Genomic DNA, 27,832 nt, shown 5'->3' with positions numbered 1-27,832 from the left:
AAATTAGTGCCTGGACTTTAAATAAGTAGTTGTAGAGCTTGATAAATTAGTTCTTCTCTATGGGTTCTGGTAAATCGCCTGTCCGTCCTGGGGGAGGATCCCCCCTTCATGTGGACAGCCCTGAGGTATCTTAGTTTTTCTGGAATCCATTTTTTTAGGGGGGGGGTCTAAGGGCAGGAATGTCCAGTTTAGCTTAGTCAGATTACCGTAATTCAATTTAGTATTTTCCTATTGAACTCCATGTATTCATGATCCTTTTGATTTTATGTTTAACTTTTTCAATTACCGATACAAAGCCCATCGAGACGACTAATGTTGTGAATTAGGGCCATACAAATAAAATTGAATTGAATTGAATTAATGATTGATTAGCTTCAGAAAGCATTCATTAATGATTTCAGTAAACAGTAACGGTAACCGATATGTAATAATCATAGATTATTATTAGAACATATTATCACATTAAACCTATTTATATCAATATGCAACACATCTCGGGCTTATGTGTACATCTTTATGCAGATGACAGTCATGTACACCAGTAAATAAACTTTTGTTCAGGGCATTGAATTCTTGCAAAAAGCTGTTTTTAATTCAACCAAAGTTTGTTTTCAGTGCAAACAAGAGAGAGGGTTGGCCCATGATCGTAAGATTGCAGGTTCGATTCCCGCCTTGCACGCCCATGAGTCGATGTGTCCTTGGGCAAGACACTGAACCCCACCTTGCCTCTGGTGGTAGGTTGGCACCAGTGTTTGGCGCGGAGCCACCACCAGTGTGTGAATGTGTGTGTGACTGGGTGAATGGGTCTGTGACTGTAAAGCACTTTGGAACTTGTAGGTAGAAAAGCGCTATATAAGTATACGCCATTTACCATTTAATTCCAAGATTCTGCAATTCATAGTAAGATAGTCTATATGGCAGCAACATAAATGTTGTTCATATGTATATAGACCGTACCTTGACATATATATTGATGACTCCCTCAATTTCAAACCACAGCTGGAGAATCTGAAGAAATTAAGATTTAATTTCAGTTTTTATTTTCAAAATACGTGTTGTTTTTCATTTAGAGTGAAAAAGATGTTTTGTTGCTGCTTTTCAATCTGTATTGGGTTAGGGAGTACAGTTTCTCGTGCTGCTCAATGTCTTCGAAGAGTTGATGCTATTTATCATGATTCTCTGAGGTTCACCACTAATTGTAAAGTAATGACAATTAGTGGGAGATGTATTCTCTAGTGTCCTGACCATTTGAAGGAGGTCATTTTTAGGAGAATGCTTGTACTGTTGTCTGCCTAAATCTGTGTTTCACTGTGACAGAGAAGGACTGACTCTTGTCTCATTCATGCAATCATTTGTTGATAGCTGTTCCATTCACTAAAAGGCTGTTGTCCATTTTGCACTTTGTGTGTGGGATCTGTTGCAGAAAGGCTAAGACTCAACTGAACTGATTTCTTTCAATACTTTTTAAATCCAAATTAAATGTTTTAGTGACAGAGGACTGTACATGTCATGCAGCTGTGTTTAAAAAATTATTGTCTTCCTGTTATTTTTATTTTTTTGTCTGCTGTATTAATGAACTTGTATTTTATGTTTGCTGCAGTGCTTTGGTTTGGATTTCCTTGTAATTTCATTAATAATAATAATAATAATAATAATAATAATAATAATAATAATAATAATAATAATAATAATAATGAATACAAAAAATAGTTTCAAATAATTAAAAAGTTAGTTTAAAAATCCTTAATCCTAAACTCTCTCTATCAAATGCAGAGGGTAATGGTTTTAAACACTGAGCTGTGACCCACAAAGAAACATTTGGACCAATTTCCCTTGTTTTCTCTGGAGGGACAGTGCATCACAAGAGACTGTGACCACAGCGCCCTCTGTGGAACAACTTCCCTTGCAGGCAAATTGATAAGAATCAAAACCTTGTAGTGGAAGAGTTGTTATGTGCTTCCCAACCAGTTTATCTTTTATCCCTGGCAGTGTTGGTGCAACTGAACAGCAGTCATTCAGACTATAAATGAGAGATATTTTGGCAAGAGAAATAAGGTGGAGGATTTTAGACATAGTGGCACAGTGGAGAGGGCCAAGGACTGGTAGAAAATCTTGGGAAAGATCCCAGCCAGCTGTTCTAGGCAGTCTTTCAACATTGGGTCAAGAGCGTCACCTGCCTCATTGGCCATCCTTGGGTTTGTCTGACCTTAGTGTTTGTCTATCACTCTTTTTCTTTCTGAGCCTTCTGCTGCTGTGAGCTGTGTGATTAATCCTGACTCTCTGGTGGCACAAAAAAAAAAACGCACAAAAAAAGCATTATTTCCTCCGTCAACATGGCATCACTTTCAACTGGTCCAGGGTTGGTCTTAAAGTTCATGCTCGACTCTCTACCACCCGTGGTTGTTGCTGTTTAACTAGTTCTCGGTCCTCTTCCTGTTGCTCAGCTTGGCCCATGTGGTGCATCTCTTCGACCAGCATGGTTTTATTGCGGTTTCCGGATCTAATTTAATTCTCCGGCGTCCTTGGCTCCAATAGTTTTTTCCATCAGGATTTACACCGCATAACTCCTTGATCTGGCAGACACTGTAAATCCAAACTTTCCTAGAGGCTGCACTGGCCAGGGACACACCAGGAGAGGTACTGGGGCTGGCAAAAAAATGGTAAAAAATACTTCTACTTAAGTTTGAGTCCATGTCTATTGTTGTCTTTCGTGTGACGTAAATGGCAAGGTTAGAATACTAGGTAGGACTTTTGCTCGTCAGCCACTGAAGTGCGTGCATGTTTGGCATAGTCTGGCTGTGAGTCAGACTCGTCTAGCGGTTGTTAGACTCATCAGGTCTGCCCCTTGTTACCGATTGCATTCAGAACCTCTTCAGACAGAAAATATAGACCCACGTTTCCAGCTTTGTTACCCTGGGATTACTTTCTTGCTTTTTACAGATATTATATTGCTATGAGCCTCATCAAGTAAACACCTCCAGCAGGCAATAAAGCTGATTTGCAGCTTACAGAGATGCAACTTGAAGTAAAAATAAAAATCAACACTACTGTGGATGAGGTCGGTATTGCTTGCCTTCCAATTCATTATTCTATTCAGAATTTTTTGTCTGTGAAATCAGTGTCAAAACGTGATCAGGGCACAAATCTGGAAGACTCTTTTGTAAGGTCATGTCTGGACACAGGTACACATCAATCAACAGGTTTATTCATAACCTTTTATGCAAACATTTATACTGTGCACTTTCCATCATCTGCCTGTGGTCAAAGTCAGTAATTCAAAGACAATTCAGGTTAATGAAGTCTGATCCAGACTATCCTCTAGTGTGAAACTGATTGAGGCATTTCTACATTATCACTTTCAAGCTCTCGAAGGACTTCACGGCAGTGTTCATTTGATGCACGATCTTTAGGACAGGAATGCTAAGAAATGAACCAGTGGATTAAAAAAGAAACATTTCCATTCTTAGTTTGATGAGACTAGTGTTCTGCAAGTTACATACCAACTGTAATAGATTAAAGATTACTTGTTTTTGTTCTTCAATAGCTTATAAACAAAGGATAGGTGAAAGCTACAAAAGTACAATTAGAGGAGCAACCATCAGCTGTTGTCTGTCTATATACCAAAAAAAATGTAGGTTGTTTACCAAAGAAAAGAGAGAGAAACAGAAACAAAACACAAAAAAATGATGCTACCATAGAAACAGGACGAAATGACAGCACTTACAAAAACAGCTAAACAGGCAGTTCTGTCAAAAACAGGAACAAACACTTATGAGAGTCTCAAAAATTATATTAAAGTGTTTCGTTTTATGATGGCTAACATGATATTTTGGCCAGTAGATTAGCTCAAAATGATTTAAAATAAAGTGACTGAACAAAACACCATCAGATTAACCTATGAAGCATGTTTTTGGGCTGTCGAAGGAAGCCGGAGTGCACATAAAAAATGAACGTATGCACGGGGCGAACATGCTAACTCCACACAAAAAAGTCCCAGACGGGATTCAAACCAGGGCTTTCCTGCTGTGAGGTGAGAGTGCAAACCGCTACCCCACTGTGAAAAGTTTCACCTCTTTGAACTATTAAATGTTGGACTGTAAGTCTGCTGTAAAAAGTCGAATCTTACTCAAATTTTATTAGTAATGTTTACACTACTTGGTTACACCAAAGAGTGATATTTTGATGGTTGAAATTACTTTGGAAATGCTTAGTCCCAACACAGATGGAGAACCATAAAGACTTAATTTCCACCACTTTCTGTTCATCCTCATAATGCCATCATGCCTACAGTTACATTTGTCTGTCTCCAAAGGTAATCTTTTATACTCACCTTAATCATAAAAGTCCATGTTTTTTTGTTTTTCTTTTTTTTTCATCCTCATAAACCAATAAAATAATTTTCAAACTAATTAATGAACACCAGATTTAAAAAAAAAAGAAATATATTTTTGGGATTAGGATGATCATCATGGGTAAATAACAGACCTGGGGCCTGTTTCAGAAAGGAGGTTAAGTGTAAACTCTGAGTGCATTAACCCTGAAATCAGGGAAACCCTGGGTTTTCCGTTTCAGAATGGGAGGTTTGTTAAACCAGAGAAAGCAGAGTAAGTCAAACCCGTTTCTGAAAGAGAGGTAACTTCTACTCGGAGTCAGTATCCATGGTTACTTATGCTGTGAACCTAACCTGGTCGGGAGCAGGTTTTATTCTCCAAACTCAAAGTTTCTGCCGGTCCCCTCCCCTTTTTAAAGACGAAGCGGTATTTTTCGCTTTAACCTTCATTGCCCAAATGTCCGTCACACAGAGACGGTCTAAGTGACAAGAATGGCTTGTTCTTTTTTGGAGGACCCAATAGACGAGGAGGCTGCATTAATTCGTAGAGAATTACATTTACGCCGTACGAGGATTTTGAGATGACTCGTTTTTTTGTCATTTCCCCATACGTTTTTGTTTGAGCTTTACCGTTTTTCGTTGCAGTCAATTACATATATACAATGAAAACAACATTAGATATTGCTATGTAGATGTTTCATATGTCAAATATTGTCAACAAAGCCTACATCCATGACATGCTCATATTTGACCTGATTGAATTATGTTTTTATACTTCATTTTTAGCTGCTGCCATGTTCTTGTAATTCCTGCAGGATTGCATCTACATGAAAATGAAATCAGGGACATTGAATTAGATTAATGTAACAATTACTTTTTGGAAAAACAATTTGCTAGCACTGCTTACTTTCTTAATCCCATATAAACCTATACCACTTGATCAATACAAGGGTAGTGTTGCAGCGTGTGTGTGTGCTGAGCGGGGTGCGATCCACGAGAGACAAGGGGAGGGGCGATTGCAGGTGCAGATGGGGGGGGGGGGGGGGGTGAGCACGGAGCGGAGCGGAGGTGTGTGCCCCAACTGTGGTATATATTGTGTGTTCAGAGGGACGGAGCACTTAGTTAAATAAAGAGAAGGTGTCATTCCCAGAATAACTGTTTTTGGGTCATTCTTAATCCGCTCCGGAGGTTGAGGGTTTCGAACGGGAAGTGAACCCCGAAGGAGAATTCCCTTCGGCCCTGAAGGAAATCTCCCCTGCGCTTCTGACCATATGTCGGAAAGACCAGAGAAAAGAAAGGAGAAGTCTTCGCGCAGCGAAAGGTTCAACAGTAGACAAAAGTTCACTTTTAAAAACACAATTGCATGTATTAATATTAAACTGACCAACGTTTGCAAGAGGGGAAGGTTAATAGAAAAAGTCCTCTAAACATTACCGACGTTAAATGCACCCCCCCCCCCCCCCCAGATTGGTTCTGTGCACTATGCAGCATTTCATGCATTTACACCAGGAATAGCACTTCAAAAGTACACCTTAATATCGCCATTTTTTATTTCACTCCTTACGCTATTTAAAAAGTTATTACAGTCAATATTTCATAACAATGATTTAAATGCAAACTTAGGCATTAACTTGAGCAGCTATGTTTTCCACGCTAACTGTCTCTGTTTTGCAGATGCAGCGGTGTTGCTTTTCTTCCGTAATATGTGCTCATATTCACTGTAACTCTGCAGCAGCACGTCAAGTTCAGCTGGCGAAAAATACGCAGACCTCTTTTTTTCACGGTTGCCATGGTGACTCGTGATATCTGCGCTCCATTGATAATGGCTTCTTATAGTCGCGGTGCGCACGCTCACCTCCGAATCAGTCCACTCAGAGTTGATTGATCTAACTCGGATCAGCTTCTCTGAAACAGAAAACTCAGAGTTGTTAATCTCCCGATTGACCAACTCAGAGTTCAAGTTCAACCTCAGAGTTGGTTGAACCTCCTTTCTGAAACAGGCCCCAGTATTTGTTCAGAAGTCAGTTGCTGCTGATCACCTGGATCAGCTGTGTTCAGCCAATCAGAAGCTAAAGTCAGAGGTGGTACAGGAACAGCATGGTCACATGATCCCATTGGTGGTGAACATCAACAACTCATTGCTTGATTGTAGAACAGAAAGATGCCAGCTGGTAAGTCAATGGTTTACCGCCTTTCCTTGACAGTTAATGTGTCATTGAGCAAAACATATTATAAGCCACATAATCCATTTCATAGAACATTTTTTTAGACAATGATTTTTGAAACAGTATTTGATAGTATAAGCATGGTTAAATACATTTTATAGAGCGATATATGATGTGGTTCCGTAAGCAAAGAAGATGTGGTCCTTGCAGGGAGCTAAACCAGCGCTAAGCAGAAAAATGGAAGCCAGTGTCTTTAGCATCGTGCTTACATGGAAAATTAGCTGGTGGCACACAGAGCTGGGGCCTGTTTCAGAAATATGGAGTTATTTCAGTCTCAATAATCAGAAATGCACACAACCGGTTTCACAAATACACACGCTCCGGTTCACAAATGTCATTCTATGCAAACGTGAAAAATAAATTCGGAAATACACACTCTGTGTTTCACAAACACACACATTGTGTTTCACACATGCACACTAAATGTTTTACAAATGCACAATAAGTGTTTCTCACAAATGTGCACACTGTTTTTCACAAAAACATTTTAGACATTCACAATAAATGTATCAGAAATGCACAGTAGGTGCTTCACAAACATGATTTTTAGGTACACATGTGATGTGAACTCACAGATCATTCGAACTGCAGACTGTGCATTCAAAATCCCGTTCTCGTTTGTGAATCTCCCCGTGTGTGTGAGAGATTTTTCTACGGTGAATATTGAGACTCATCTGACGGAGCGGGTCGACTAATCTCACCATTGGCTAGTGAATCTGTCAATCAAACTCATCGGCAAAGCAGGCGGGTTCGCTTTTAGCCAATCGAATGGCCCCTTACACTCTTCACTCTCAACTGACGAGGGAGGGAGCTGTTCAGCACAGCAGTTGGGAGGACGCGGGCGGCAAACATGGCGGAGAGTTCTTCCGAACGGGATCAGTCTCAGCCCGTAAGTAATGCACTTATTTGATTATTATTCCCTCGTTGTACATCCTGTAATGTTCTTGAATACTAAGTTGAAGCGTTCTCCTTAGCCAAGTGACATGTGTGAATGCTTTATAAACATTTCAGCCGAGTCGTTTGCAGAGTACCCCCACCGCAAATTAGCTTAGCTTTGCTTTGCCTGTGCGGTCATAGTTTTTTAATGGTTTTAAAGCGGGGGAGGACTTATGGTTTTGTCAAGTTTTACCAGGTCTTCACACAACACGAGTAACTACAACCAACCAGGGGCCTCGAAACTAGCCGGCTTTCGACTCAAGTTGTGTCTGCCTTTGTGAGTGAACTTCAAGCCGGTTTCGGTTCAAGCTAGCGCCTGTAGCCAATGATCTGTAGGTTCTACCATGATTCAGATAGAACTAAGGGGAAAAGCATGCCGGATTTACAGCAGCACAGAAAGTTTAATAAAAAGTATTGATTTAGAGACGGGGATTTGTTTAAACACTGATGCTATGCTATGCTAACTAGTTAGCTGTTCCGTGTGCTGCCTTTATGTAAACGCGAGCCGGGTTAAAGTTAGACACAGTCTTTTCACAACCCAGACTTTAAGACGGGGTGGATTGTGCAACAAAGTTAATTCATATGACATTCATGAAAACGGCATTTTTTAAATATAACAGACGTGAATCCACTGTTGAATGAAAGAAGCCTCATAAGTTTCTAACGTTAGAACCCGTATTGTGCTGACCAGCCCTGTGAGATTGTGTCAGAGTGACAGCCACTAAAATCCCCTTATCTTTACTTTCAATGACGTAATGACAAGAATCCCAAACATTATGTTTTTAGGCTGTTTTGTAGTCGATAAGTAGTCACAGAAAGGGTGGATGGGAGAAATATGCTGTCAACAGTGATTAGAGTAGAAGTTACTGTATTACACACAGGCTTCCTGTGATCAGTGTCTTGTCTCTGATTGTTTATTTTTAACTCTGTTCTTTACTACAAGCTCAAGTTATCATAGCAAGAGTGTTTTAAAAAATTCCCCTTTCAAATATTTGAAAATGATGTAATTTAATCTCAGACAGCTAAATGATCTAATCCATGTTTGTCGTGTTTTTATTTATTCTCTAGGAATTACTGAATGTGACAGCGTGACAATCTTTTGTTCCTCCTGACATCAGGCAATACAACTCTCTGGCAGGGCATCTTACAAGTAATTTCTTTTAATTTTACCCACTGATTTTCCAATTATTTACCTTTTTTTATCAATCTTTTTATTTTGTGATATTTCTATTTGTAATGCATGTGTGTTTATGTGTTTTTTTAAGATGGCCATTTTTAAAAAAATGTCCTCAGGGATTATTAAATACCCTTCTATTTCATATGTTATCATCCTATTGTATTACTGTTTTACCTATCAATTGGGAATTTAGCATTTTTGCCCCTGTAAATATCTGTCAGTTGAAAGTATTTGTACTTGTATTCCATAGATCTTGTACCTGAAGATAGCAGACAACAACTGTGCAGACACCCACTTGGCCTTCTTCAGTGACGCTGTGAACGTTTATGGCTTTCCTCTGAGGTATTCATGTTATTCATAAAGAAATATTTCATTCACATATCAGGCAGTATAAGCACTTGGTTATTTGTACAAAAATAAAATAACTTTTTTAGACTCCTCTGAAAACAAAGGCAACTCTAAAACTCTTTCCCCTCATGAGCCGCGGTTACATGGGCAGAATATCTTGATCGGATCAATGGTCGGGTTAAAATTCACCCGTGCACATGGGCACAGAAAACCTTTTTCCGATTAGAACAAACGTTCCCATGGCTCATACTCTCGTTCGGAATGAATCATTTGGGCATGCGCAGTAGTGTAAAATCACCCGGATGCGGATATAGGTCCCGTTGTAAACAAACCGCTTCCACAGACATTTATGCAGCAGCTTGGTAACATACGAGACGATCTTCCAAACGTGCTTTTATTAATGTCATGAATATTATGAATTGCCTGTTCGCTCATCGTTATATTTAATCTGTGTGGTCAGTGCTTTTTTTGTGGAAGAATTAAGCTGGACGAAAGCTTAGGACAGGCTAACACGGGCTAACATTATTAGCCTGATGGATGGACACAAAATCCAGGACCGTGCGAGAAACGCAGCAATCTGCAGCTTTCTAAGAGTGACATTTATTTCTGCTCTGAAGAGTTCACACAGGCCGCCCCAAAGCCACTCTGTGAGCTAGCGGCCCGAGCTCTGTTCGAACACGGTTCCTCCTGAGTCCTGCAGCCGCTAACCCAGAGCGGCGGGACGGCTCGCAGTCTGGATTCTCCCACACATAACAAAACAACAAAACGCACACGTAAAAAAGCCCCCCCCCCGACACAAAATTATTAATCCAGCTGCTCTGCTCACTCGGGTGCCAGTGGACCAAGTGAGCGTCAGGGGGCACGAAGCGCTCCTCCTCCGAATCTCCCCCGTGAGGGGTGTAAGAGAGGGGAGAGCCAGCGGGGCGAGAGCGGAGCGGCGCTTTTCACGGGGCGTCCGCAGAGCCAAACACCGTCTATGCATGACGTAACCCAGAGCAGCAGTGACACACGATCGGAATGACCGTTTACATGCTCCACGATCGGATAAACGATCGGTATAACCCACCTATCTCGATCGGAAAGAAATTCTGATCCGAATGAGTCTGACCGGGGCAGAGTATTCCGAACGGCGCGTTTACATGACGCATTTTCTTTCCGATCAGGCGTTCATTCCGATTACTTTTGCCCATGTAAACGCGGCTATGGATAACATTTTACCCCCCCCCCCCCACCTAACAGTTTCTCTCACCTCAATGTTTCCCCCAGAGATACATGTAACCCACTCCTGCAATTTATCTAACCTAGAAATTCTACTTATTGGCATCATACATAAGAACATTACATTTTAAATTGATGTGTACCCTATTGGCGATGCATTTGTAATTATGTGTTTGAGACATGATTTTCATGTTATTGTCAGGGTGAGAGGAGATCACGGAGGAGAACATGTGGGCATAGCTGAGTTGATGCTCACAGTACGTAGAACTGACACAAACAGCTTCATTGCAGCAAAAGTGTACACACAATCAACGGTGAGTTGAACCTAGTTTTAGACGCTTTAATATATACATAAAAGTGAATGATGTATTAAAAATAAATCTGACAATATGATATTTCTTTTTGCTTTTTTCCAAATACAGGATTGAGCCCCTCTGGTGTGATGTCTTCATGAGTGTTACTGGTTTATATTACAACATCCTGCAATCTCCTGAGGACCAAGACTTGCTCAATATCAGTCACATCACGTATTCTGCTGCCACTATATTTTCCTACCACGCATTCAGGCCAGTTTGGATGTGTTTAGTGACGCGTGGGACAGCCATCCAATCAGGACGGAGCAAAGCATGACACCAAATCAGCTGTGGCAGTTGGGCTTGACCCAAAACCCTGTTTCTGATCCCCGGGTAAGTGCTTTATTTCAGTGTTTTTTAACCTTTGTTCACTTGCTCCACGGTCTGACACCGGAATCTGTGGAAAGTTACACCGCTAAAGACGAGCTTTAGCTGGTATTTTTGTTAGAACTGAGAGACTTTACCAGCAGAATTAAGAACAAGGAAGTGAAGACTTTAACCACTTCTGATTGTCAGACTGATGACATGTGATTAAGCCTTCAAGAATGATTGGCGGAGACAGTTAAAGGGGCGGGACTTTTCCTTACACAGTTATAGCTGCAGCTAAATCGCGGCACCGTCAACCTTATCAAAATGTATTTTATAGAATTAAATAAACACAAAGAAAAAGTCATTTTAAGATCTCTCATATTCTTAACTACTCAGTGTTTTATCAGTGCCTGTTTGGATGAACAAAGAGCTGATTTCCTGGAGATGGGAAATGGTTTTAGATCAGTGAAGTAGGGCAATTCCCCACGGCACACTTGACCATCTCCCACGGCACACTATTGTGCCGCGGCACACACACTGGTTGAAAAACACTGCTTTATTTAATCTCACTGTACTGGACAACTGATTTGTGTGCAGTTCGACTAAAGTGGAAAGTATCAAGAACAGTATGATGAAATCACAATGACTACAAGGAATTTTCATCAAAAATGAATGAAAAGTATTATTGTTGTGTGGTGCAAACAATTTCCCTAAATTGTTTGTTTGTAGGAAGAATAGCACATCTGCAAGTTCAAAATGCATCACAATGCATGGCATTATGAGCCATCATATGTACTAATGTCACTACTTTGTTAAGGATCACTTATTTGCAAATTATAATCAGTTATGGAGATATGAGGTCTGCCTGCCAGCAACAATATAAGTTATTATTAGTGGGTGTCTGTTCCTACATAATCTAAAACACAAAAAAAAAAACAGTGCTGTTCATAAACAGTTTTTTTTTTTTTTTTTGTCAGGGTATGCTGGTTCCAGAGATTGAATGGGAGGAGAGTGGATCCATGGCTGAACCTCATCCTGGGATCAATGTCCCGGTATGGGACAGTCCCCTTTTGGGTCCACAAATGTTGGAACTGCAAGACGACATCAACCCATTGTTTAATTCAGACCGTTTGGGAGTGGAATTACATCTTTACTGTCCCGTTTGTTTAGAACTTAATTTAGGCGACATAATTACATACAGAAGAAGAGAGACTGAGGGGAGGAAGACAGAGTTCAAATCAATACTGCTGTATTGTTCAAGGGACTTCATTGTATCTAAGGAAGTTATGAAAATTAGTTCCAGTTTAAATAAAATTCAAATCAGTAGAGATCCCACATTTGCTTAAATTTTGATGTTTTAATCTGTCCATGTTTTCTCTGAATTTTACTCTGCAATAAAGGGTGAATGTTTGCACTTTGTTGTTCTATGACCATCTTTTGTTGTGTAGTATTTAACCAGCTATAAAACCCAGAGAGATGAGGATCTTTTTTGCAAGGGTGACCTGGTCAAGAGGTGTATATGTATATGGTTACAATATAAAATCAATGACATTTGAGTTATTAAAAAAATACAATTAAGGTCAAGCAAAGTGACTTCGGGCTGAGCAGGGGAGGTGTATTGGGTATCTGTGATTGACAGTGAGATGAGCCTTAGGTAATGTAGTCCCACTGCGTGGTACGGAGCAAAGTGATGCCAGTTTCTCCACAAAACCTTCTGTGGAAGTTGCAGATTTTTCTCCTCCACCTTCATATGATCAAAACCGAAGGGAACCGTGTCTGAGTGTTGAAATGACGCTAGCATGAAAGCTAAGAGAATAACGTACAAACGATCCCGAGTGAAACGTTCATTGTAAATCCCATGACCAGTACAGAGTTCGATGGATTCTATGTCAACTGCATTCAACCACTGTTGCCTTGCTCCCAGGTCCACTGAAAAGTTGCACAAGCCAGTCATTTTTGACAACCGAAGGCAATAAACCGACAAGCCATGCTAGGGCTAACACGCTAACGACCGACTGGTACAGAATCAAATATGGGCGGGGCTTTTGCCACCTGCAGAAAGCGTAGAGAAAGTGTAAGGGGCCATACGATTGGCTAAAAGCGAACCCGCCTGCTTTGCCGACGAGTTTGATTGACAGATTCACTAGCCAATGGTGAGATTAGTCGACCCGCTCCGTCAGATGAGTCTCAATATTCACCGTAGAAAAATCTCTCACACACAGGGGGAGATTCACAAACGAGAACGGGATTTTGAATGCACAGTCTGCAATTCGAATGATCTGTGAGTTCACATCACATGTGTACCAAAAAATCACGTTTGTGAAGCACTTACTGTGCATTTCTGATATATTTATTGTGAATTTCTAAAATGTTTTTGTGAAAAACAGTGTGCACATTTGTGAGAAACACTCATTGTGCATTTGTAAAACATTTAGTGTGCATGTGTGAAACACAATGTGTGTGTTTGTGAAACACAGGGTGTGTATCTCCGAATTTATTTTTCACGTTTGCATAAAATGACATTTGTGAATCGGAGCGTGTGTATTTGTGAAACCGGTTGTGTGCATTTCTGATTATTGAGACTGAAATAACTCCATACAGAAAGGAGGTTCAACCAACTCTGAGGTTGAACTTGAACTCCGAGTTGGTCCATCGGGAGATTAACAACTCTGAGTTTTCTGTTTCAGAGAAGCTGATCCGAGTTAGATCAATCAACTCTGAGTGGACTGATTCGGAGGTGAGCGTGAGCACCGCGACTATAAGAAGCCATTATCAATGGAGCGCAGATATCACGAGTCACCATGGCAACCGTGAAAAAAAGAGGTCTGCGTATTTTTCGCCAGCTGAACTTGACGTGCTGCTGCAGAGTTACAGTGAATATGAGCACATATTCCAGAAGAAAAGCAACACCGCTGCATCTGCAAAACAGAGACAGTTAGCGTGGAAAACATAGCTGCTCAAGTTAATGCCTAAGTTTGCATTTAAATCATTGTTATAAAATATTGGCTGTAATAACTTTTTAAATAGCGTACGGTGTGAAATAAAAAATGGGGATGTTTAGGAGTACTTTTGAAGTGTTATTCGTGGTGTAAATGCATGAAATGCTGCATAGTGTACAGAACCAATCTGGGGGGAAAATGCATTTAACGTCGGTAATGTTTAGAGGACTTTTTTGTTAACCTTCCCCTCTTGCAAACGTTGGTCAGTTTAATATTAATACATGCAATTGTGTTTTTAAAAGTGAACTTTTGTATACTGTTGAACCTTTCGCTGCGCGAAGACTTCTCCTTTCTTTTCTCTCTTCTTTCCGACAGTGGTCAGAAGCGCAGGGGAGATTTCCTTCAGGGCCGAAGGGAATTCTCCTTCGGGGTTCACTTCCCGTTCGAAACCCTCAACCTCCAGAGCGGATTAAGAATGACTCCAAAACAGTTGTTCTGGGAATGACACCTTCTCTTTATTTAACTTAAGTGCTCCTCCTCCGAACACACAATAATTACCACGCACACACCTCTGCTCCGCCCCCCCCCCCCCCCCCCCATCTGCACCTGCAATCGCCCCTCCCCTTGTCTCTCGTGGATCGCACCCCGCTCAGCACACACATGCTGCAACACTACCCTTGTATTGATCAAGTGGTATAGGCGTATGTGGGATTAAGAAAGTAAGCAGTGCTAGCAAATTGTGTTTCCAAAAAGTAATTGTTACATTAATCTAATTCAATGTCCCTGATTTCATTTTCATGTAGATGCAATCCTGCAGGAATTAAAAGAACATGGCAGCAGCTAAAAGTGAAAAAAAAAAAGAATCGAGTCTTCTCAAAATCCTCGTAAATGTAATTCTCTACAAATTAATGCAGCCTCCTCGTCTATTGGGTCCTCCAGAAAAGAACAAGCCATTCTTGTCACTTAGACCGTCTCTGTGTGACGGACATTTGGGCAATGAAGGTTAAAGCGAAAAATACCGCTTCGTCTTTAAAAAGGGGAGGGGACCGGCATAAACTTTGAGTTTGGAGAATAAAACCTGCTCCCGACCAGGTTAGGTTCACAGCATAAGTAACCATGGATACGGACTCCGAGTAGAAGTTACCTCTCTTTCAGAAACGGGTTTGACTTACTCTGCTTTCTCTGGTTTAACAAACCTCCCATTCTGAAACGGAAAACCCAGGGTTTCCCTGATTTCAGGGTTAATGCACTCAGAGTTTACACTTAACCTCCTTTCTGAAACAGGCCCCTGACTTGCCACAACTTTCTGTTGACCACCACCCCACCCCCAAAGCCACTCCAGTTACAGCCTCCTGGAAAGGCAATCTCCTGTTTCCTCCTTCCTCGTGTTGCATGAGGTCATAGCAAAAATTAGAAAAATGAAGCCATATGTTGAACACACGGCTTATCTTCAGCTTGGATTTTTTTTCCATGTTTTTCTTAGGTTTTACAGTGATAGCAAACCTTTGATAATAGACATGTGGGACTCGAACTTGGTGGGGAGATGGGGTCACTGAGACATTTGCACTTGATGGACTCATGAAAGAAACTGTGACAGAAATAGGACATATAAGTCTATGATTGTCTAAGTGTAGTTTTACAGCCAGTGAAAGCCAGATGTTAGTGAAATACATGAACACCAAGGATCATATTTTCAACCATACATCAATCATCAAAAGATCTATGGAAAATGTACTTTATGTGATCATAAGAAAGTTTTTCAACTTTACACTTCTCTCATCTTTCTGATCAGAAAATGTAGTCAGGCATAGGATAAAAGATGCATTTTAAGATGAAGGCTTTTAGTTTAAAGCAAAAAAAGATGAAATAAATTAAACTGACTGTCAACATATCAATGCAGAATAAACTAAAAGGAGTAACTTTACTACTTTCTGTCTTCTGATTTAACTCAAATTGACTAGAGATATTAAAAGATTCTAAGACAAAACCTTAATATAAGAGCTAAACTATGTTTTCATATCTTCACTGTTCCTGGGGGTTGTGCATTGGGTCACATCAATATGTGACTGATTAGATGTCTTCAGACCCAGATGCACCTTATTTCCAGGCCAGCTCACAGATTTTCAGCTGCATCCCAACTATCTAAGCAATGGATCGGATCTTCAAAGGGAATGCTTTTTTTTTTCACTGCAGACTAAATTCGCCATGCTTTTGTCTCAACAAAAATCCACAGAAACCAATTTAGGCCATTTTTTCCCCCCCTTTTTTCATGGGCTGTCATAGTAAGTGGTGAAACATAATCAAAGCTGAGTTTTCTGGTGGATTTGCAGAAATCTGCTTTCATCAAAGATATTTAGAAATGCATGACCTCAGGAGAAGTCCAAACAATACAACACTGAGGAGGGGGTCAAAACATAAAAATCCGGAAATGATGGTCTCACATTTCATAAAGCAGCAAAAGAGGTCACTTTATTGAAAAAAAAGTTTAAAAAGAGAGAGAGAGAGACAGAGAGGTTTTTTTTTTTTTAAATTGTTTGTCTGATTTACAAGTTATATTACTAAACAAAAGTAATTGTAATGTGGCTCATTAAAGTGTGGTCCTGTTTTATTTACTCATATATTAGCAGATTTAGATTTATTTTTAATTACTGGAGGCCTTGTCCCCCAAGTTTTTATTCATTTACATTTAAAACCTAGTTAAGAATGTTTGTGTTCATAGATTTTTGTCTCTACCTATCTAAAATACTGCAAATGTCAATTCACCCAGGGATGCTCTGCCATCTCTGAACAAGCCACACGCATTTATTAACACAAGCTATTCAAACAAACGTACTTTTTTTTAACCTTTGTGCTATCCTAGGCACTTTAACATTGGGAGTTGGGTCATCTAGACCCACTAGACAGTGCGCTGAACCTTTTTTCTTCAATGATTTGTGATCTTCACTGGTGTCCATGCATTACATGAAATCTTTCCACCTTTATCCACCTTTGTCATGGTAGGGAGAACACGTCAATGTAAGGGTGGGGTCATCTAAGATAGCTCAAGGGTTATGAGAGCTAAAGACAAAGAAAAGACAAAGAAAAACAAAGAAAAACCCAGAGGTGCATCAGGAAAGCATGGAAAATTGAGTTTTTGGTGATCTTTCAATATGTTCTTGTGGCAATTTTCTGATGACGAAGGGCATATTTAAAGAAAATGAAACTGTAAATTACATTTTGGAGTATTTCTTTATTTAAATCATCATGAATCAGGAGCAAATGAAAAATGTCACATAAAAAAAATACTCTCAAAAAGTGCATGGCTGAATAGCTGCAATATTGCTGGCTATTTTTGTTGCACCGGTAATCTTAGGTTGGGGTTGTGAGTGGCTGTAAGCTAGTAGGAGCATGTAAAGAGCTCAGCTATGGGCGATGAGAAGGGGGACAGCCTTACTCCTTGCGAATGGTCTCTTCCACAACTCAGAGGCACATTTCTTATGAACTCCCGCCGTTCTGAAGACACCGTGTGCATGAAAAGGACACACGTTTTTTTATTTTTTTTGGCTAAAATTGTCATGATCATCTATAAAAGACCACTGGGAATGCTTTTAAAATAGCTAAAAAGATGATCCATCTTTAAAGCTGCACCCCTTTGCCTAGCAACTCCAGTAAAGTTTATACTCTGTAGAGTTGCTGTGACTACCCCAAAAAAACTAAACTGATACATTTTGAATTGGACAAAAAAATCCTGTTCTGCTGTTCACATTTACTCCTTTCAAAGGTTGTGTTTGGTTTGTTGATTATAGTCAAAATCTGCAAACAGATTAACAAATTAGATAAAGAAAGGTTGCAACAGGCATTGTTCTCTGGGATTTTAATTGATTAAACTGAGACATCTAATTAATTTGCAACTTTGCAAATAGATTTTAAACAGTGGTTGTGTTTTGCACATTTTTATTCTATTTGATTTATTTATTTTTGTTTCTTTTTTGATTCTTGGGGATGATTTTTGTTTGGCTTTCCCATATGTTGCTGTGCATTGTTTTGGAGCCTTCTACCTTTTTGACAGTTGCATTTTGCCCTACAGAAAACAGTACTTGCAGCAGATGGTTTTGGTTTGACTGGGGGAGACGTCCCCTAAGCTGCAAGCTGAGTCACAGAACAGGCAGGGGATTCATTACCAGATTCTAAATGAGCGTCATAGGAATAAGAGTTTTGTTTTAGCAACCAAAACAATACACTTTTTAAAACTTGTGAACATGAAGCTGGAAAATGGAAATTTGCTAAGAGACAAATTGGTTCAATTCCACTGGTGGTGGAGTTTCAATGACGTCAGGGCAGTGTAAACTTGACATGAGTGCTGGATGTTTAGCTTGATGTAACACAATTCTGCCAAACCCCGTGAACTCGCAGCAAGGAAAGGACAGAAACACATACACTGGAGACGGTATTTATGTAGAAGAGTGGAATGGAGCGAAAGGAAGGAAAGCGCAGAAATCCTCTGGCAAGAAAAGACAGAAGTTTTCAGACATAAGAAAGAATACATCAATATCTTATCAGTCACCAGCTGTAGAGTGTGCCACAACTTAACCAAAGTGTTTTTTTAGGATCAGAGACAGCAGAAATCTCAGCATGTATGTATAACCAAACAGAAATAGCTCAATTTAGTTCCTCAGTCTAAGCCAAGAAGCTTTCACTGCCAGAGGGCAGAAATAAAAAAATAAAAAAACTTTGCATGAAATGTATTAGGAAAAGTGAGTAAGACAGACAGGATCTTATTTAGACACAATGCAGTAATGCATCGCACTCACGAGGTCACTGTTGTCCAGGCAGAATTTACTCCACTGGACCGCTGACAGGTCAGAATACCAGGCATGGGTCAACGAAAGGTCCAGTGGGAGTAGCAGGTGGCTTCAGTAGGAAAAGTGCATGCAGATATAAACACATGTGAATGCACTAAATCATGCAGCATGCACATCCACAAATGCAGGACTAAGCTTGGATCCTCAAGTCCCCTCCCTGGGGCTGAAATCAAGCCCATTGTGGATTTTCAGATCTCATTAGCATCGGCACAACAAAGGTATGTTGGCTCGTTGTTATGACTGTAAGCCCAGAATCAGTGACACATGGTATCCGTCCTGTGCTTAAAGCGGTGTTAGAGTAAGACCAACTTTAAAAGTGCTACACTATTTTTTGGCCTACAGGTGATATTGCTCAACATCACGTCAGTCACTAAACAGGGAAAATGTCAAAAATGACGCATCAACGAACACCTTGAAAATGTTGCTTTTGATGTTAGACCATCCCTGTAAAAATAAAGGAGTCTGACATTTGATTTGACTTTTTGTAGAAGTGTTGAGCTCTGAAATATAAGGAAAAACAAAAGGTGTATCAGATATAAGTTGCTCTATACATTCTTTATTTCGTCTTCCAAAACACATTTGTACTGTCCCATTTATTCTTTTAACCTTGCTACATTCAATTTTTGTCCCAAAATTTTTTTGAACAAAACCACATTCTGACCCTCTTCCATAATCAGTGCTCAGGAAAACATGAGAAATCTTTGCAAGGGTAAAGCCAGGAGGACAGGTCGAGACCACGAGAGACATTCAGGGAGTTTTTCATAAAGAATAGTAGATTGTTGATGTGATGATAAGCAGCTAATGCATACCTGCTAAGGGGGAGGGAGAAAAAACAAACCCAAGTTGGCGACTAAAGACAGCTGTGCTTACAAAAACCTGATCAGAGAGAAGATGATTGATAAGGATCACCTGAACTGCACAAAATAATTTATCAATATACCGGTAAATTAAACTAAAAGTAGCTGATGCAATTTAAAGGTTAATGTGGATATTCAATTATGATGGATTATTTCTTTTTGGGTAACAAACAAACCACACATCACCTATAGATCCCAGTTGACTGTATAATATTGGTTTAGGGTAAAGAAGCTGAGGAAGGTGAGGGTTATGTTCTCTGACGTAAGTGTTAATAGACAGATGTGATCAAAAACAAAACCAGCGGAGTTCCTGCTAGATGTCACATCATAAATCATGAGGCCAGTATCACAGAATATGTGAGACTTCTATTGTTTCGGAAACCTAGATTAAAAACGTGAGGATGAACAGAGATTCTCCCTATGTTTAGTCTGATGAAACTTTTTTTTTGTTAGTATATGGCCTAGTTTTAAAAAACAGACCTGCTTGATTAAAACTGGAAAGTTTTATTTGACTCATAGTTTACTAATTTATTTTAAAATGTATAATGTTGGTTTTATTTTAAGATGATTATGGTCTATGTGGGAGTGCTATAAATGTGATACTTTTTTGGGGAAAAATATATAAACATGTATTTTGCGCAGATTTTATACACGCCTATTTAACACATAGTATTTCCAATTACCGAAGCAAAAAGCCTCGCTAGGATAGTTTATTGTCAATTGCAAGATTTAATTTTGTCTTAAAAGGGCAGAAAATCACATGGTATGTCAAGAAATCTTACCAAGACAAATTCTACTTGTTCCATTGGCAATTCTTTTCACTTTTAACAAGGAAAAACATTTTGCATTTAACAGTTAACTTAGTTTAGAGGAACAGAGAAGCCTTTTTTTAAAAAGCACCTTTTCTTACAGGTCGCTCCTAAAACTGTCAACTCTGAAACATCCCCTCACACACTTTAAGTGCTGAAAACACACACATTTTGCCATAGTCAAATGTTTTTTCTTGAAATGTAATTTTTCTCTTTATTTACAATAGTGTTTCATAGATTTTATTTTGTCAGTGGGTTGCTTAAAACTTTACAAGCCAAACAAGCAAAACAAGTTGTGAGACTGTTTTAATGCACAACCAGTTCATTAGAAAATATCAAACATACAGTAGCATGTAAATACCTTTTTCTGTTTGCTATAGCAGCTCATGGAAGGCAGTGAACATGTTGGTTGTTGCAGTATCTCCTGCATTAGTAAAATACCTGTCCATCAGCTTCTTGGCTCACTTCCAGTTGGGGGAGGAATGGTACTGCAGCTCAAAAGGGGGGAGTGTGAAGTTTGTAACTTAAAGACATGTAAGGCACGGTTAGATAAATAAACTGCTCGGGTTTGGAATGGAAAGGTCCAGAAGAGAGCAAAATAAACCTACTTTAAATCAGTCTATGAAGAAATCTGTTTTTAAGTAATAAATAGCTACCAGTAATATTAATTTCAAAGATGAATTTTTTTTTTAAAAATGCTTAAAAAGAGCTGTTGGAATAAGCCCAAGGTCTCCCCAACTATTTTTTTCTTTCATTACATTCAAAAGAAATTGCATTTAATCACTGATGCACTAAAGCAACAAACTCAAAAACAACAGATTTCTTCACTGGGGGATTTTTCTGCCCAGAATGCAAATGTATTGAAAAGAGTGAGAAGTCTACAACTTTCCCACACAGTCAGCCCCATGATAAATTGAACAGTATCATTACAATCAGATGTGGCCTTTAAACTGTGGCCCCCCCAGATTGATAGAGGTGATCTGACGTATTAGTTTGACTTATCTGCTGCGCAGTTCTTCGCATGATGACTGTGTGGTCCAAACATTTGGTAAAAAAGTAAATACTGTTTTGTTTTTTCGGGTGAAACTGTGATAAGAGGATGTGAAGCTATTTTAACAGATGAAAAAAGAAGAAAGTCTTGTAGACTTTTTCTGAGTAAAGTGTAATCTGAGACGGTGAACCCCCACTCCTAAAAATGGCATGAGCGTAATCATGCTAATGGTTCCACTTATGTGAAGCAGCCCAGGTGCCTGAATGTATCACTTATAAAGAATTGCTACAGCTTTTATTTTTGGAAAGCTGCAAAAATCTTCATTTGACCCTAGAACTATTCCGTATTTCACTCCTTTCCCAGGAAAAAATATTTATACTCATCAGCTCAGCCTGTTTTAGTCAAGATGATATATATTTTTATAAGGTGGTGTCACCACCTAGTGGTGGATATTAAAAAAACATTTTCCATGCATATGGAAGAATATTACATCAAAATTACACTTATTATTAAACTTTTTCCCCTTTAACCCCTGTGCTATCTTAGATGACCCCACCCTTGCATTGACATGTTATTCCTAACATGACAAAGGTGGAAAGATTTCATGTAATCCATGGACACCAGTGAAGATCACAAATCATTGGAGAAAAAAGGTTCAGAGCACTGTCTAGTGGGTCTAGATGACCCAACTCCCAATGTTAAAGCGCCTAGGATAGAACAAGGGTTACTTAGAAGGAAAAATATTCTTTAAAACATTTTTGTTTAAAAGTAAAATTCTTGCTGAACAATTGTTATAGAGCCAATGTGTTGTTTTAATAGCTGTTTTTATGCGCTTGAAAGAGACAGCCATGTCTGATGCCACATTTTGGACCATCTGGTTAACTGACATGCAAGCTTTTATAGTTGAACTTGTTATCGACTATCGAAAGTGGTCAAATGCTAAACAAAATACCAAATTCTAATGCAACAATGAGTAATTAAATCCCTTTAAAAATATGAAACTCAAACCTTTTTTTGAAGAATGTTTATTTAAGCAGTATTTATTGATTGATTGGTTTTACAATGAATTCGACCAATGAGAAAACATGTTGTGTTTTCATATTTTGTGTATAGCCCACTTTGACAGTTACAACATCATTACAGAAAAAGCTTTGACAGAAATTATCGGTGGAATCACTTTATGAATTCAAATAATTTTTCTTTGCAAACTCAAGTTAGGCTGATAACATGAGAAAAAGCATGAAGGTGTGTATCAAACACAATATAATAAAAAGTTATGACCTGAAATGGGTAATGCACATTTTGCATGATTACAACAGTAATGTCATTACTTTACAGTGACTTTATCAACTGACGGATGACCGACTTGAATTAAAAGATTGTAATCGTTACAATAAACAAGACACACTGGTGAAAATAAAGTACACTTTCCACTGTGAAATAATAAGTCATGCATGATTCCATGGAAACAGACATGTTAGGCTGTATTTGTTGCACCTGAGCCACCACAGATTTGGCTATGAAGGTGCATGTTATCATTTGAAAGCTGCTTAAAACTCGGCTGTGAGCTGTCCCTTGCTCTGGATGACCCTCATGACAGACTGGACCACCTCTAAAGTGGTGCCCTGACCTCCAAGATCAGCTGTGTGCAACTATAGAGGGAAACGATGGAAGCAATCAATCAAGGAACATGATGAAACACCAGAAGACATTGACATATTTAACCCGTGTGTATTTGTGAAATAGGTTGTGTGCATTTCTGATTATTGAGACTGATGTAACTCCATACTCTCACGGTGGAAAAAGTATTATCTGAGCTTCTTCATCCACTAAATCATCTTCAAATGGACACGCCATGCTCCTTCACCTCTCTGAAAACAAACTAACCTTCAACTAAACCTGCTCCAGACCAGGTTATGTTCAGAGCATCCGTTGCTATGGCAACCTGACATACCCTGAAACATAGCTCCATTTTTGGAAACGAAAGCTGAAGTTATCCGCTTCCTTAGCCTCAAACTTACCGTGGTAACTCATATAACCTGCTTTTTGGAATACCTCCCTGGTATTAAAGAGTTAAATGAGTATGTCTCGTTAAATATATATTTAAATGAAAATATATTCCAACACCCATCTCATCCCCAAGAATCAAAATGAAAAAACATTATAAGTAAAACAGCATATCAAACTTAGAAACTATACCAGGTAAAATGTAAAGGGAGATTGAAGATAAATGTCCAAAACGTAAAACAAATTTGTCTCTAGTCTTTTTTATCTAGTGAGAGTATTGGCAGTTATTACAGATGAGAGTAAATACCCACCAGTGACTGAAGACTTACCCTAGTTTCATTCATTGTAGTGAGGACAGCATTCCTGATCAAGGTGGCATAATTATAAAGCCTAGATAAGTACAGGAGAAATGCTGGTCATTAAGGGGCCTCACATTAGCAAAATGGCTTTTCTTGTTAAAGGATCAGGAAGTGTTTGCTTACTTCAGGTGGTCCAGCATCATGCAGCTAGCCAGCAGCATGGCTGTGGGGTTTGCAATGTTTTTACCAGCAATACTTTTCCCTGTGTTTCTTGTGGCCTGAAATGCAAAAAAAAGAAAGAAAAAGAAAACACACAGCTGGTAAAATGAAACAGATTGGACATACAAGACCAAAAGTATTTCCAGATTTTAAACGCAAGAGGAAACAGATTATCCTGCTAGTTTCCCAACACTCACCGTTTCAAATACAGCATAGTCCTGACCATAATTGGCTCCAGGCACAAGGCCGGGGCCTCCTACCAGGCCAGCACACACGTTGCTCACAACATTTCCATATAGATTAGGCATCACCATTACATCAAACTGCTGTGGTTTGGACACAAGCTGGAAACACAAACAACAGGCCAATAAATCATTTAAATATACGCAAAGGGGGGGTGTATCTTTCCCTCTCACATTATTCGATACGCATCTCAATACATGATCCATGAATTGATACATAAAAGATTCAGCTAATTTTGTAGTGATAAGAAACAGTCCAATTATTTTACCTAAATAAATACAATCTAGATATACATTATTCATTTAGTATTCAAAACTATAAATGTAGGGAAACTCTGTTTTTTTTCTTCTTACTGGCACTTTTTAATTTGAGCGACAAAATGGAAATGTTTTTGACAAAAAAATAATAATAATAATGGATTGGATTTATCTGCGCTTTTCAAGTGACTCAAAGTGCTTACAGTGTGTCCATTATTCATTCACTCCTCATTCATTCTTGGTGATGGTAAGCTATGGTTGTAGCCACAGCTGCCCTGGGGCAGACTGACAGAGGCGTGGCTGCCAGTTCGTGCCTACGGCCCCTCTGACCATCACCGGGATCATTCGTACGCATTCACACACCAGTGGAGCCACACTGGAGGCAAGGAGGGTGAAGTGTCATGCCCAAGGACACAACAACAGTTGGCTGGGGGGAGTGGGGATCGAACCGCTGACCCTTCAATCATTGGACGACCCGCTCAACCGCCTGAGCCACTGCCACCCTTCCACTAGACCCTCGTTGTTTACCTTCAGCCAATTGTAATTGACCAGACTTGGTAGAAGCAAGCTTATGATTGGACATCTTTTTGTTTGCTTTGCAAGTACATAAAAAGGCAAAAGCAGCAGATACACAACAGGAAGACAAACTTGCCATAAACGAATTATTTACTTCCAGATCAATTTTATGACTTTTTACCAACGTAATCTTGTTTGTATCTGTGGTTTTCAACCATTACTGTTGATACTCTCATAACTAGATTGATTTTTCACAACGTATCGGTGTCCTTAACATCCCTAATGATTGCCCATAAATAAATCTTACACAGATCATTTAATTTATTCAAAATGATTACCTGCATAGTGGTGTTGTCCACAATCATGCTGTCAAATGTAATGTCTGGGTATCCAGAGGCCACTTCCCTACAGCACTGCAGAAACAAACCATCACCAAGCTTCCTGTGGAATAAAAAAAAGCCTATTGAGTGTTCTCCATGCAGGACTAAAGGATCTTTGATAAAGAAACATTCCACTCAGAGATGCTCACATGATGTTAGCCTTATGCACAGCAGTGACTCTGCTGCGACCCTTCTCCCTGGCAAGTCGGAAAGCATAGTCGGCGATCCTGAGGGAATTGTTCCTGGTGATGATCTTCAGACACTCCACTACCCCGGGTACACTCTGAAAACACACCAGCCAAGGGAATAAACAATTAATTACAACTGCAGAATGTTCCACAGGCTAACCGCAAACTGTAAACAAGAATACAGAGGATACACAGCACCAAGTGCATTTTAGCTCTTAACATAAAACTTTCTGCAAAGTTTACAAAAACAAATCAAACAAGATGTATATTTTAAGAAACATTTGTTTTAAAAAGCTATTTTAAATACATGAATATCAGTTTAGTATCTCAAACCTTCGGGAAGATTTTCAAAACAACTATTTTACCAAAACAAATAAAAAAGACTATTAAGAAGCAGTGCAGTTCAACATTTCAGTGGCCTCACTGCCACATTAGTCACTTTTGATAAGACCTCCGAACTTTTTGTCTATTTAGAATTGCATGGGTGGTGTGAAGCATTTCTACTCCAAGCTCTCCAAAGGTGACCAAGCTTCTCTATCTCTAAGGGAGCGACCTACCACCCTACGGATAAAGCTCATTTCAGCCTGTAGCCAGGACCTCGTTCTTTCGGTCATGACCCAGATCAGTCGCGACCCGGTCCCACGGACGGACGGACGGACGGACGGATGGGTGGGTCGTGTGAAATTGTCCAGACACCAGTACAGTTGAGCTCAAACGAATGCAAAAAGTGACATTGATTCTTGTTTTTGTCTAACCTCGTGCTCCAGGCTGCTGTATTCGCCCTCCGTGTTTTCTCGGATTATCATGATGTCAATGTCCTTGTGGCGAGTCTGGACACCAGGGAGGGACTGGCAGTGCATCACATTAGCATACAGATCTAAGGTTGTTCTGTTGAGGGAAATCGAAATCACACATTTCAACATTATATAAAACCAGGCTATTTAAAGAAGAAGACAGGGAATTTGTAGACAGAACCACATTTTCTATTTCCACTTACCGCAGAACATTGTTCCTGGATTTGACAGATGGTGGCAAAGTATGTTTGGTCTCAATATTACCTACAAGTGGGGGAAAAAAAAACTGTTAGTAAGCGAAATTCTATGTAATGATATTACTACAATTTGCACACCAGTAACAGTTTTTTTTCTTACTTGTGTTGTCATCTCTTCATCATAAAACAGACAAACAAAGAAAAAAAAAGCCGTAATTTACCTTTAAGGGCAACTCCGTTTCGGCGGATCGCAGTGATGGCATCCATGATGTCATCTTCACTTTCCATAGCAGAGTTGACCTGCACCACCTCAAAGTCAACAGGCACACAACTGAACCTGCATTACAAACAGAAATTGCTTAAAACATTTTTAACCGATTGACCTTTTTAAAGAGAAATTGTTGAATGTTTACATCTAACCAACCTGAAAACCTCTTTGACATGACTTAGGAGCTCTGGACCGATTCCATCTCCAGGTATGAGGGTGACGGTGTGCCGACCTCCATACTTAGCAGGAGGAGGCTGTGATATTGATATGTGACACGCGTCACATTAACCTTTTTAGGCTTGTGATCTTTCATCTAATCCACAATGTTTTCAATTGGACAAATAATGTCAACTTGTAAACTATACAACAGCTCAGCTACTTACAATGTGTTCTCTCTGTGTATGAAGATGAATGGCAATGAAAGCAGAAAGATAAGAGTCAGTTTGGTTTGTACAAACAAAATATGTAAATGCAAACTAACAGACAAATAACCTCTTATCTTCCGGTATTGTGAAAACACGTGACACTTAAAAATTAAAAACACATACACACATATCTCCAGAAAAGTGTAAAGCAATATCTAACAACAGAGATAAAGAAAGAATAAATATGATTTGTCACTAACAGGGTGTCAAATGACCATAACGGGAGACCGCCTGTGTTTACTTACAGTGAGAGTGGCTTTATTCCGATGGTTTGTAAAAGTTGTTCCAAATATCTGAGGAACAGAAGGGAAAAGTATCTAAAGCTCGTGTTATTGGAAATAATGGCTGAAATGTTAGCTCGTTGTTTCACATACTGACCACATGACCTTGCGCTTAGAAAACAAAATGACTTGAAAAACACGGGCGTAAATGTGGGGTAATAATAGCAAAAAACATTGCGTGTGAGCGTGTGTTTCTTACTTTTACACTATTTCCCAGAGGTCCGTTCCAACGTGGATTTATACTTTTGAACACGGAGAGCAGGGAACCGTGGGCAGCCATCTTGACTCTGAGACGCCGAATAAAAAAATAAATTAAAAAAATCCTAATGTTTTTACTGTTTAATTTAATCATACATTTAAGAATATTGTATATATTAATATTTTACGATGTGAGAAAAACTAAAACAAGCAAATAAATATACATA

General features: G+C 39.3%; 1 protein-coding gene and 1 long non-coding RNA gene across 5 annotated transcripts; one reads left to right on the top strand and one right to left on the bottom strand.

Annotated features, from left to right (window-relative positions):
- Nucleotides 1–5,918: 5,918 nt before the first annotated feature.
- Nucleotides 5,919–12,310, top strand: LOC111947622 (uncharacterized). Of its 3 annotated transcripts, XR_013657520.1 has the most exons (7): nt 5,919–7,444; nt 7,679–7,768; nt 8,560–8,641; nt 8,919–9,010; nt 10,437–10,548; nt 10,657–10,920; nt 11,874–12,310. It is a non-coding gene; the product is annotated as an uncharacterized LOC111947622 (long non-coding RNA). The 3 variants fall into 3 exon arrangements; XR_002873482.2 differs by having other exon boundaries at nt 5,923–7,768; XR_013657519.1 differs by lacking the exon at nt 7,679–7,768 and having other exon boundaries at nt 5,924–7,444.
- Nucleotides 12,311–22,342: 10,032 nt separating this feature from the next.
- idh3g (isocitrate dehydrogenase (NAD(+)) 3 non-catalytic subunit gamma) lies at nt 22,343–27,791 on the bottom strand. 2 transcript variants are annotated; one of them, XM_011477058.4, is made up of 13 exons: nt 27,607–27,791; nt 27,372–27,419; nt 27,085–27,096; nt 26,858–26,955; nt 26,655–26,770; nt 26,440–26,500; nt 26,198–26,330; nt 25,404–25,537; nt 25,213–25,315; nt 24,056–24,202; nt 23,823–23,917; nt 23,670–23,730; nt 22,343–22,985 (listed from the first exon to the last, which is right to left on the bottom strand). In XM_011477058.4, the coding sequence occupies exons 1-13, from the start codon at nt 27,757–27,759 to the stop codon at nt 22,884–22,886; spliced, it is 1,263 nt and encodes a 420-aa protein (XP_011475360.2). In that variant the 5' UTR covers nt 27,760–27,791; the 3' UTR covers nt 22,343–22,883. The 2 variants fall into 2 exon arrangements, with proteins under 2 accessions (XP_011475360.2, XP_020560293.2); XM_020704634.3 differs by lacking the exon at nt 27,085–27,096.
- Nucleotides 27,792–27,832: the final 41 nt, after the last annotated feature.

The sequence above is a fragment of the Oryzias latipes genome, chromosome 7 (genome assembly GCF_053564925.1).
Source record: "Oryzias latipes strain Hd-rR chromosome 7, Olatipes_Hd-rR_3.1".
NCBI lineage: Eukaryota > Metazoa > Chordata > Actinopteri > Beloniformes > Adrianichthyidae > Oryzias > Oryzias latipes.
The sequence above is the reverse complement of the archived record's forward strand: the minus strand, read 5'-3'. Positions and strand labels throughout refer to the sequence as shown.